General features: G+C 40.2%; 1 protein-coding gene and 1 long non-coding RNA gene across 2 annotated transcripts in view; one reads left to right on the top strand and one right to left on the bottom strand.

Moving 5' to 3' along the window:
• The first annotated feature begins 216 nt into the window (after nt 1-216).
• LOC139361752 (large ribosomal subunit protein eL19-like) lies at nt 217-914 on the top strand. The gene has a single exon (XM_071090498.1). The coding sequence runs from the start codon at nt 238-240 to the stop codon at nt 499-501; it is 264 nt and encodes an 87-aa protein (XP_070946599.1). The 5' UTR covers nt 217-237; the 3' UTR covers nt 502-914.
• A 2,084-nt stretch (nt 915-2,998) lies between these two features.
• Nucleotides 2,999-12,852, bottom strand: part of LOC139361751 (uncharacterized) — a 56,311-nt gene continuing 46,457 nt past the window's right edge. The window contains exon 3 of the long non-coding RNA XR_011619345.1: nt 2,999-3,490. This is a non-coding gene — a long non-coding RNA (uncharacterized lncRNA). The remainder of the gene's footprint in view (nt 3,491-12,852) is intronic.

The raw sequence follows: 12,852 nt of genomic DNA, 5'->3' as shown, positions 1-12,852 counted from the left end.
GACAAAAACAAGAAATGGGGAAAGGATTCCCTATTTAATAAATGGTGCTGGGAAAATTGGCTAGCCGTAAGTAGAAGGCTGAAACTGGATCTTTTCCTTACTCCTTATATGAAAATTAATTCAAGATGGATTAGAGACTTAAATGTTAGACCTAAAACCATAAAAACCCTAGAAGAAAACCTAGGTAATACCTTTCAAGACATAGGCATGTCCCCTTTCGCTGCTGCGGCTGCAGCCATGAGTATGCTCAGGCTTCAGAAGAGGCTCGCCTCTAGTGTCCTCCGCTGTGGCAAGAAGAAGGTCTGGTTAGACCCCAATGAGACCAATGAAATCGCCAATGCCAACTCCCGTCAGCAGATCCGAAAGCTGATCAAAGATGGGCTGATCATCCGCAAGCCTGTGACCGTCCATTCCCGGGTGCAATGCCGGAAAAATACCTTGGCCCGCCGGAAGGGCAGGCACATGGGCATAGGTAAGCGGAAGGGTACAGCCAATGCCTGAATGCCAGAGAAGGTCACGTGGATGAGGAGAATGAGGATTCTGCGCCGGCTGCTTAGAAGATACCGTGAGTCTAAGAAGATTGATCGCCACATGTATCACAGCCTGTACCTGAAGGTGAAGGGGAATGTGTTCAAAAACAAGCGTATTCTCATGGAACACATCCACAAGCTGAAGGCAGACAAGGCCCGCAAGAAGCTCCTGGCTGACCAGGCTGAGGCCCGCAGGTCTAAGACCAAGGAAGCATGCAAGCGCTGTGAAGAGCGCCTCCAGGCCAAGAAGGAGGAGATCATCAAGACTTTGTCCAAGGAGGAAGAGACCAAGAAATAAAAGCTCCCCTCTTTGTCTGTACATACTGGCCTCCGTGACTACATAGATCAGCCATTAAAATAAAACAAGCCTTTATCTGCAAAAAAAAAAAAAAAAAAAAGAAAAAAGAAAAAAAAAAAGACATAGGCATGGGCAAGGACTTCATGTCTAAAACACCAAAAGCAACGGAAACAAAAGCCAAAATTGACAAATGGGATCTAATTAAACTAGAGAGCTTCTGCACAGCAAAAGAAACTACCAGCAGAGTGAACAGGCAACCTACAGAATGGGAGAAAATTTTTGCAATCTACTCATCTGACAAAGGGCTAATATCCAGAACCTACAAAGAACTCAAACAAATTTACAAGAAAAAAACAAACAACCCCATCAAAAAATGGGCAAAGGATATGAACAGACACTTCTCAAAAGAAGACATTCATACAGCCAACAGACACATGAAAAAAGGCTCATCGTCACTCACCATCAGAGAAATGCAAATCAAAACCACAATGAGATACCATCTCACACCAGTTAGAATGGCAATCATTAATAAATCAGAAACAACAGGTGCTGGAGAGGATGTGGAGAAATAGGAACACTTTTACACTGTTGGTGGGATTGTAAACTAGTTCAACCATTGTGGAAAACAGTGTGGCGATTCCTCAAGGATCTAGAACTAGAAATACCATTTGACCCAGTCATCCCATTACTGGGTATATACCCAAAGGATTATAAATCATGCTGCTATAAAGACACATGCACACGTATGTTTATAGCGGCACTATTCACAATAGCAAAGACTTGGAATCAACCCAAATGTCCATCAGTGACAGACTGGATTAAGAAAATGTGGCACATATACACCACAGAATACTATACAGCCATTAAAAAGGATGAGTTTGTGTCCTTTGTAGGGACATGGATGCAGCTGGAAACCATCATTCTCAGCAAACTATCGCAAGAACAGAAAACCAAACACCGCATGTTCTCACTCATAGGTGGGAATTGAACAATGAGATCACTTGGACACAGGAAGGGGAACATCATGCACTGGGGCCTATTGTGGGGAGGGGGGAGGGGGGAGGGATTGCATTGGGAGTTATACCTGATGTAAATGACGAGTTAATGGGTGCAGCACACCAACATGGCACATGTATACATATGTAACAAACCTGCACATTGTGCACATGTTCCCTAGAACTTAAAGTATAAGAATAAAAAAAAAATCACCATCCATTTCGATCCCCTAGTACTTTTAAAGCTAGGCTTTTAGAAATAATGTGCAATTATATTATTTAACTTGTGAAGAACCTTTATTTAAATGGCCATGTATAAAAGGCACTATTAAAAGCACAGTTGCCCAGGGTAAAAAAAAAAAAAAACTACAAATGATATGTTGATAAAAGAGATAAAGTGCTCATTAAAACCACAAAAGGCAGCAAAAGTGTGAAAGACAAAAATAAAAGCAAAAATCAAGGGCAACAAATAGAAAACATCACAAATACGTTAGATGTTGATGCAGTTATATCAATAATGACTGTGAATATCAATCGTGTAAATGCACTGCCTTAGACAGTTTGGGGGGCTGTAAAAAATTCTTACATGCGGTAGCTTACAAACAACAGAAATGTATTTCTCACAGTTCCAGAGGCTGTAAGTGTGAGATGAGTGCCCGCGTACTCGGGTCCAAGTGCGGGCCCCCTTTCAGGGTGCAGACTGCCAACTTTTTGTTGTATCCTCACATGACAGAAAGAGAGAAGGAGCACAAAGTGGCTGAAGATAGGTAGCTTTCCTGGGCAGCTATCTTTGAACATTTGAGCTCCTTTAATTGGGCCACGAGTTGGAGTTATTTGCCTTTAGTGTGATGAAGAAGAGAAAGAGAGAGAGAGCAAAAAGCACTGTAGGCTATTGCAAGGCCAGGCTGGAAGGGGTTCATAACTCGTGTCTATATTTCATCTGTCAGAAGTCTTTTATATGACCCAATCTGACAGCAAAGGAGGCTGGAAATGCCATGAAACACACGGATTTGGGAGAACACTGATGGTTTTCACCACACCATCTGATAGGACTTGTGTGAGAACTAAGTGAGTAACACGTATAAAGCACCCACAAATATTTTATTCTTTTATTTAGATTTTCTTGGTTTTGGTTTTTGTATTTTTTGTATGTTTTTAACGGGGAGGATGCCAGATGACAGAGTATTTATAGCTTTATTTAACGCAAATAAAATGTGTACATGAGCTGTCTATTAATTTTTCTTGCTGTGCAGCCTGGCACTGGGACTAGTGAATCTGGTGGGCTGCCGGGCTACTCTCTCCACAGTGGCTTTAACTGTTCTTGGAGAAACGTGTTGAGCAATCTCAGCACAGTAAGATTTGTCGCATATCAGCAGCACTTCCAGCTTTTTGATATTTTGGAATAGGAATTTTTGGAAGCCACTGGGGAGCACATGCTTTGCTTCTTTTTGCTCCCACAACCAGTGTTGGGGGTCAAGGTCTTGCCTTTGATTTTTCTCCACATCCTGTTTTCAATACCTCTGGGTTCCTGCTATGTGGGTACTTTTAATTTTGATATGTCAGTCTGACTGGTGAAGGATAAACTTCTTGGTCCATTTTTTATGATCTTGGGCTTCACGAGGGGTCTAATGGTAGCCATGGTGTCAAGAAGGAGATGGCTTTCACCTCTATAGGCAACACCCAGGAAGAGAGGGGAAGATAATTTCTTTTTAACTTTTGATATAAAATTAATAGATCTTCACTATAGAAAAGTTAAATAGTATACATAAGCAAAAGAATAAAACAAAAGTCCCCAACAATCTCAACCTCTAAAGATAATACCTATTAAAACATGAATCTTTTTTCTTTTACAAAAATAAGATTTTATTATGCATATAATATTAGAAGCTTTCTTTTTAAAATTATTTGCTGTGGTATAACTCCCTTGTGTTATTATATTCTTTTATAGATCATCCTTTTCAATAACTATGAAGTAGTGAGTCTTACAGGTGTACTATAATAGTCAAACACTTTACCAAATGTTGGGCATCCTTACTATTTTAATTAACACTGTGGTGAATATTTTGTGCTAAATCCTTGCACATCCTCAGCTCTTCCTTTATTAACATGGGTTTTTTTCCACTTCATTTGGCTCTCTGTGTTTGAGCTGGGCATACATAGCAGAGAATGACTGGCTGGTCATGCTGGTCACTTAACCAACCATGCAGATTGGAACTGGTGGAACAGGTTGGGTTTATTGCTGTAAAAACCAGTCAACCATAGCTTTGACTTTTAGAATTATTACCATTCCCTGGAGATTATGCCGCAACTCAAACCTTCTCTGGCATACATATTGCAAGAACTGCCTCATGCATTATCTCATATTCTTAAGAGAATACACTGTCATCTTTGCCTGAGTCAAGAGGAGGCCCTGGCAGCATGGTCTATGTTACTATTTATAAAGCATGTTTTATACATGCTAGAGGGTGCCAAATGTATTAAGTCAATGAGAGTCATTTGCACAATGCATATGGGATCAGGATATAAAATGATTTGAAGTCCTTTTTTGGTACAGAGAATATTTTTATGTTATATAAAATCTACAGATCAGCTTGCAAACAGAATTTTAAAAAATCTGGCAAAAATGTTTTTGTAAGGACCATTCCCCTTCTCTTGGATCTTTTTTTAATACTCACCTTTGATTAAATAGAGTTCAGACAGCAGTTAGTAAAACCCTTAAATGATTGTGCCACCAACCACTATTTTAAAAACATCTCAGCTCCTTGGTTGCCTACATTGCCTACACAGGATAGAGTCCCAACCCTTTAGCACTTGCAGTTTCTGTATCCTTTCAAGTCTGGTCCCAAACCTCCCTTTGCAACTTTATCTCTGCCTGTCAATCCTTTCTTAGTGTCCACTATGGATTATAACACTTTACATCACGATTGGTTTAAAACTATCTTTCCCTCTCTATAACTTCTTTTTTTTTTTTATTAACCATAATATCCTGTCCCTCCCCTCTGCCTACATCTAAGAACCTTATACCTGAAATACAGTAAGTAATCAACAAATGTTTGCTACTAATAATAGCTAACAAGATAATAATGGCTAGCATTACTATGTTCTAAGACCTTTGCTTATGTTATCTCATTTAATCCTCACAACTTTATGAGAGTGACACTATTATTATCCCCATTTTATAGATGAGGAAAGTAAGGCACAGAGATTAATCAACTTGGCCAAGATTCTAACAACAGATGACAGAACTGGGATTTGAACCTAGGCAGTAGCAAAGCTCCAAAATCCTGGTTCTTAACCTACACTAAATGAAATTCATTGCAAAATGAAAAGTATTCACCATGTCATTGGGACAGAGACCATATGAAGGGGAGCAGTATAGTTTTTTTGATAGATGCACAGCTCCACAGATGGACTATTTTGGTTTAAATTCTGTTTTTACAATGAGCAGCTTTGTGAGTTTGTTAAATTTTACTTAAATTTTCTAAGCCTTTTTTCCCCGTGCATTAAGTGTGGAGAATAGCAGCCCCAATCTGATAAGATCATAGTGAACATTAAATAACATAATGAATACTGTGTACATATAGATATTATTACCAGCTCAAAGACCTGAATTTATTGCTTTTTGCTGTCTTGGAGTGAATATTCCAAATGCTTTGGCAAACAGGTCATTCGTTCCCCAGTCACCTGCTTCATGCGCAAATCTGTACATGTGTGTATATTGGTCACACGCACAGGTGACATGAACATGGAATTACAAGATTCCTAATTCAACTAGATGGCCTTCCAAAGTGCATTCTGCACTAGTTATATTTGTTAGGGCTTTTCAGGGAATCAATAAACAGTGCTTCAGTGTCACAACACAACAGCTCTTGGAGACATTCTGGTTTCAACGTTCCGTGAATCAAAGATCAAGGCCTCTCCTAGCCCTTAAGCAGTCATGAGAATTTAGAATTAGAGAAAAGATTGGAGCTCCATCCAGAATCTAGAAAAACACCCTCCCTTCAACTGATCCACTATGACACCAGCACCCAGCATCCAGCCCACAAGCCTGGCTAAGCTTGACTTTCCAGAGACTAAACTCTCATTGGGTTCTTCTCCTATCAGGAGGGAACTGGATGGGATTTGCCCATGACCTCATATGTACTCTTGTTATATTTCTAGTGGGTCCAGGCAGCTGTGCCCTGAAAATACAGCTCTGACTAGAGGAAATATGATCTCTTTTCTTTCATCACCAATGCTCCAAGCTAAAGCTGAAGGTAAACTGAACTTCTGAAAAGGAAAAGAAGAAATCATCCAGCCCAATTCAGAAGAATGCTGGGAGAGAGAGAAAGGCAGAGTAAACAGTTTTTAAAGACGAGGCAGCAATAGACCATGGCAATGATCACAGTGGATAAATGCAGAGCCCCCAGCCTACGCAGATGGGGAGCTCACCTCCTCCACCCCCAACTGCAGGCAGGACAGTTGCTAAACAGCCTTAAATTCAGTCTGATACTAGTCAGGCTCTACTGATGAGAAAGGGCTTGGAGCATATCTTAAGCTGCCTGGGGTCATGTGAGTCAGCTGTACTTTCGGAGGAAGTGGTCACTGGGAGGGGAATATAGAATCATAGATGTTAGTGTTGGAAGGAATTTACTCAGTTCTGCCCCCTCATTTTGCCCAGGGAGGAACCAAGGGTCATATCAGAGTGAGTCCACTTGCCCAACATCACAAAGTGAATTTAGAGCAGAGCATGACTGTTAATCCATCGTCCTATTCTGTCCCTTTCCTCCTGATACCTTCCCCCTCCTGCAGCTTATGTGTGGCCCTTCCATCCTACCCTCTAGTCAAGCCTTTAACATAACGCAGGCTGCGTATTGGAGCTGTGCCACCCCGGTGTGCTGCAGAGTGGAGGAGAACACATGACGGCATTACATAGGAAATGTCATGGCGTCTGTTTTTCCTCCCACTTGTGGAAATTAACTTCATTTTGGATCCCATATATGGGGTTAATTTTCCACCCAAAGGAGAGACTACAGAGCTCCCAGATCAAAGACAAGAACTGAGGGCTACATCACTCAGGGAGCTTTGCCTAAGCAAGCAGACGGAGGTACCAAATATGTTTCCAAACACTGGACACAGTCATTCTTTTGTTACATATGACTAATGCTTATCAACATTTTCTTAGCAAGAAAAGAAAGAGAATCAATGTCAGAATGCTTCTAGTAACTTTTATCGAGTACTTATTGTTTGCCAGGTAGTTTTATTTCATCCTCAACAACACCATTTAAGGAAAAAAAAAAAAAAGGAAATAGAAGCACAAATGGGTTAAGTAACTTTCCCAAAGCCATGCAATTAGTAGTCTGACTCCAGGACTTGATTCTTCATCATGCTTTCAACTCTCTTGTAAGACTGCATATAATTCTTGCTTTAAAGCATGGGTTTAGTCATTCTCTTCAAATTTCTATTCACTTCGTGAAGTCTTAAGTAAAGAACCCCTCTTGTTATTATTATTGATCAATAGCTGAACTAAATCTAACAGTTCAGATGCTGGTGTTCTATTGATTTGCAGTTCTCACAAAATGTTCCTTTGACAAGACTTCTTTCTGTTTAAATGTGCTACAGGCTATGTAACCAATGTTAGCATGTTGGTATATTTCCTTCCAGTCATTTTCTTTTTTTTCTAATATGATAAAAACCACAACCACATTCAATTTCTTGACTGCTCCTTTACCATTTTTTAATGAATAAATAAATAAATAATGTTTCATTGAGTAGCTCTTTCATTATAAGCTTATGATGATACAAAAGTAGGGCACATAAAACCTTGTGATGAGATGTTTGGGCTGTTTCAAAATTCCTTATGTCATCCACAACTGCAATACATTATTATTTATTTACTAGATATATTTTATTCCAGGTTAACAGAGGTTTTATTCTCTGAAGGAGGCTCAAAGCAGCGTTTGTGTGTTTATGAGTTCAGGTGGGAAGAGTTGAAGGAATGCATCTGGATCATGAGCCAACCCAGAAGTCTCAGTAAGTTCAGTGAGCAACATGAAAGGCCTGCGTACGTCAGAAGCAGCAACAGAAGCAGTTGCCACACCAACCAAGAGAATACGTTCAAGAAATTTCAGAAAGCCCGAAACATCACTAGGTCTCAATGTCCCAAGTAAAGAGAAAACTCTCATATTTCAGGAACACTGACTACCAATCCACACGGAAGCAGTTTTTCTGGAAGTGAGATAACAGTTGTGTTTTCCAGATTACTCAGGGCATTCTTAGCTCTTTGCGATCAACAAAATTGACAGCATGCATGCACATCCACACAATCCAGAAGTGATCACTTTCTGCTCATTCATGTAACTGAGGTGGGAGACCTTGGGATGATGAGGCAGAAAGGCCCAGATTAGGATCTCAGCTTTACCTCTTCCAGCAATATGACTGTTAGTTAACATGACTGTTTCTCAGTTTTCTCACATGTAAAATGGGAATCCCATTTAAGAGAATGAGTAAATAAATGAATTTAAAAAAATAAAAACAACAAAACATTACATAAATGTCAGCTCTTAGATATTGTTAGAGAGCATGTAGAAATGCTATTTTATAATCCTTATCCATCTTGGAGGCTTAGGGTGGAAGTGGTTACCTAAGTATTTTATACTCATTTAATAGGGTAGGTTGAGATTTTTCAATGGGAGATATTGATAAATGTTTTATTTCCTCTGCTGTAGGAGTCTCTTTTGAGACTCCTATCTCCCTGCCCCTAGACATCCTAGTGGTATTCAAAGTCCGAGCAGTGGTGTCTCCAGAGCCCTGAGCAGCTTTTCTATTGCTAGGCCCCAGGAATGCCCCCTGCCTTCCTATTGTGCGATATGCTAGCCCATTTTTGCCCAGTTACTTATCTACAGGGTCTCTGTAGACATTTGAGCTTGTGCTCTTCCATTCTGGGCAGTCATGATTGAAGCTTGACATTCTCATTTCATTGTTCATCCACACAGTAAATTCAGTTACCAAATTTTTTGGTTCCATTTTTTCAGTTGAGTGTCTCCTTTCTATTCTTACTGCTGCTGCTAAATTCCGTCCACATTACCTCTTGCTTTACCTGTTGCTATCACAGATTTGCCCTTCCTGCTTCAAGTTTTCCTTTTTTCAGTCCCTCCTACAGATCACTGGAAGATGGATTATATTCCTAAAATAATGTCACATTTTTGCCTCAAAACAATTTATTGTCTCCATATTCCTTTATGAATTAAATACAAACTATTCCAACATGATAGTTAAGGCCCTTTATACAACATCCATGTAGCAGAAACCAATAATTTGTTCTCTCCCCCTCCTTAATAATAGATACGCTTTCCTTTGCTGAATGTTAGCCAGACACTTGGCTGCTCTGAACAAGGACTGCATTTCCCAGCCTCTGTTTTAGTCAGGTATAATCACGTGACTTAATTCTGCCAATGAGATGTGAGTAGAAGGGACATGTGCAACTTCTGGGAAGTGCCTTATGGAGAAGATTCCTGTCTTCTGCTCTCCCTTCTTCTTCCTGCTGCCTGGAATGCAGAAGTGGTGGCTGCATGAGTCTTAAACTATAACGTGGAAGCCACATGCTGAGGATGACAGAGCAATGGCATAGCAGGAGCCTGTTCCCTGGCCCCATGTGTCACTGCACCAAACTGGTGTCCACTTGTCTGGAGCAGTAAGACCAAACATCCACACTGAGGTTTGCAGCAGGAGAAAGGAGCGTTTTTATTTGCAGGGCATCAAGCAAGGAGAATCGGGCAGCTCATGAACCTAAATATACTTTGACTCTGCGGTTAATAAATCTTAGCAATTCTGTTTTGCAAATGAGGAAACTAAAGCCCAGAATAAACAGTATTATTTCAGGAAATTGTGCCTCATTACTAGATATTATCTAAAGATTTTCATCATAACCAGTTTCCTGCATCCACAAGGGTCTTATTTCCCCTATAATCATTCAATATTTCTCAAAATATGGTCTGTAAAAGACTATAGACTTAAGATATGGATCTGGGGCCCTATATTCTATGTCTATGAATTAGACTCTCTGGGAATGGGATTCTGAAATCTACATTGCAAATAAACTTCTCCAATGATTTTACATACACTGAAGTCTGAAAACCTCAACTATGCTGTAATTAACAAACATTAATCCAGAAGACCTCAGCTCTTGACTAGGCACCAGAAACTCCCATGGAAGTTGAATTGCCCTATTATTGGGCCCCAAATTCTGAGGCAGCAGCTTTGGGGACTACTTCATTCCACTCTCAACTAGGACTCAACCATTCACATTGAGAGTATTGGAACTTTAGAGGACTACATATTTGGATAAAATATTCATATTTTAAATGATCACACAGGGCACTGAATAGTGTGTTCTACTAGGCCATCCTGCTGTGGAAGAAAGAAAGTTGGAATACTACATTTAGGGAAGATTTTTCATGGGATTATGTGTATTTCCCAAAAAACTACCAGAAAAACCTGTTGATCAAGCAAGGCTAAGCTTTTCATCCTATTGTGGAAAGAGAAAACACCACCTTGGCAAAATCTTGGTTGTGTCTCAAAAGGGGAAAGCCGGGAGAGGATATTTATAGTATTTTAGTACCTGGGATGGATGACTTTTATGGCAAGTCTTGCAAGGCAGGAAACTAGGATTGGGCAGAGTTTATAATACAATATCTTTGGGTTGCTGGGCACAGTGAGGAGAGGGTATAGAAGTGAGTATTGATGAACAAGCTGTTACTCTTGGTAAGTCAGTCGTTTAATTGGTTCTCAGTCAGTCTCTGGGAAGAAGAATTTCCTGGAGCAAGTAGGTAAGTTATTTGGTCTGGTCCCAGGATTGTTGAACACAGAAGAAAAGTATGTTTATTTCCATTCTAATTGAAATAAAAAATATTTGTGCTGAAGCCTCAATTATCCCTAAAAGTCTATTTTCTGGAATTTTACTTTCTGCAAGCACTATGGTAGAAATAACATTTGTATTTTATTTAACAGTTTGCAGAAAGAAAACACACACTTCGTGTTTTTTGATACGACCTGTGAGGTAGTAAAACCAGGTGATTTAAAATGCCCAGTTTACAGGTGAAGAAATTAAAACTCAGAGAAATTATGTAATTTGCCTGAAAAGTAAAGTGTTTTATATAGGAATTGTGTCCTGGTATTCAGACTCCAGTATTCATACCCTTTAACAGTACCACGAATAGGTTTGATTATGTCACAATGTGTTTTGTTGTTATTGTTGTTTTGTTTTATTAATGTTGCAGAATCTGGGGAGGGTTCTTTAAGCTTGATTAATGTAATTTGGTTATAGGAATGCCGAAAGGAATTCATTATAACTTGGCCACAACTACAAACTTTCAGAATCATGGATCCTAGAGAAGAAACTATAACTGGCCAAGAGTAGAGCAATAATTAGCTAAGTATAAATCAACCAAGAAATAAGAAATAAACGATGACTTCCTGAGTGCAAAAGGCACTGTCTAGCCCTTTAGTCCTGGTTGCTACCAGCTTGTTAATACAGACAACCTAGAATCAAGTACTGTGAATTCCAAATTATTAACTCCTACAAACTGAAATGTGTTTTTTGAGTATGCAAAGGCCCCCAAGGCTGACCAGGAAGTTATAAAGTTTTTCAAGTAGAAACTTACTGGTGGGGCTTAATGAGCCATGGCACTTCCATTAATGAAATGAAATATGCCACATTTCCAAATCTCCCTTTAAATTGCAAATCCATCTAAATGGGTCATTTCAGATAAACAAATGCCACAATTTCCCTCTGGATTGGAAAGCACAGTCTATGATGATCTGGGGAAAAAGGCCACAAAGTCAAATAAGGGAATATATCAGAGATATAGTAGATGTAACATACATAATGAACTATATCTTGGAAACTGAACGTCCAAACAGATTAAGTAAATATCCACTGCCGCTTGAAGGGAGAAAGAAATAAATTGTCCCATGTGCTTTTCTCAAGCAGGGCTCATACTGTAAATCAGAGTCTCCCAACTCTCATTGTATTTTACAATCACCAGGAAAGCTTTGAAGATTCCTGATATTCAGGCTTTACCCCAGACCAAGTGGGTTTTAAAACTCCCCAGATGATTCCATTGTGTTGCCAGAATTGAGAACAAGTGGCCTAAATCAGTGGTCCTCAAAGTGCAGTCCCCAGACCAGCAGCATTGCCATCACCTAGAAACTTGTTAGAAATGCAAATTCTCTGACCGGACACCAGCCCCTCTGAATCAGAAATTCTGGGGCTGGGACCTAGCAATCTGCATTTTAACAAGCCCTCTAGGTGATGCTGGCATATGCTAAAGCACTTTTGAGAAGTACTTCTCTAAATAAAAGGGCAGTGTTCCTCCACCTGCAGCTTAAGGGAACATAAGCCTGACCTGCCCCAAACACTGCTTGGGACATGTGGTTTTTGTCTGACGACAGATGCCACTATTGACACAACACCCAGGCCTCTGGCTTTAAAGTAAACTGTGAAGTGCCATGTTATCTATAAAGTGTGGAGCTTAAAGGTGGAAGGGAACAACAGAAATCCCTGGCCCCAATTCCAGGGCTGATCTTAGGCAGGCTGGTCCCAAATAGTGCACCTACTGGGACCACGGTCAACTTTTGGGGTTTGCCTCCCAGCATACCCTTTCTTCTGACTATAGGGCCAGATTTTTGTTGATGAATCCATCCTCTCCCACTTTTAGTCCCCTTGGTGGGTCCCATGAGCGAGGTTGTAAGGTACATGGATGTGCTTTGGTCAAGGAATAGGCCAAGGCGAATATCCAGGCATGCATGACTCAGTGAGTTTGGCAAGCAAGCACACACCTCCGCTTGTTATATAATCTATTTGTGTAAGCTCATACTTTGCTCTAAGTCACAAAGGTATAATTGCCCTGCTAACGCTGTACAGGGACTCTTGGGGCTCAGCTAGGTTCAACACGGCTTAACATGGTGGGTGTGCTGGTGCCCAGAGAAAGAGAGAGGGAGCCAAAGTTGTCTGTCTTGCAGACAGACAGAAGGAAGCCACATAGCTCAG

The sequence above is a fragment of the Macaca nemestrina genome, chromosome 2, assembly GCF_043159975.1.
Source record: "Macaca nemestrina isolate mMacNem1 chromosome 2, mMacNem.hap1, whole genome shotgun sequence".
NCBI lineage: Eukaryota > Metazoa > Chordata > Mammalia > Primates > Cercopithecidae > Macaca > Macaca nemestrina.
The sequence above is the reverse complement of the archived record's forward strand: the minus strand, read 5'-3'. Positions and strand labels throughout refer to the sequence as shown.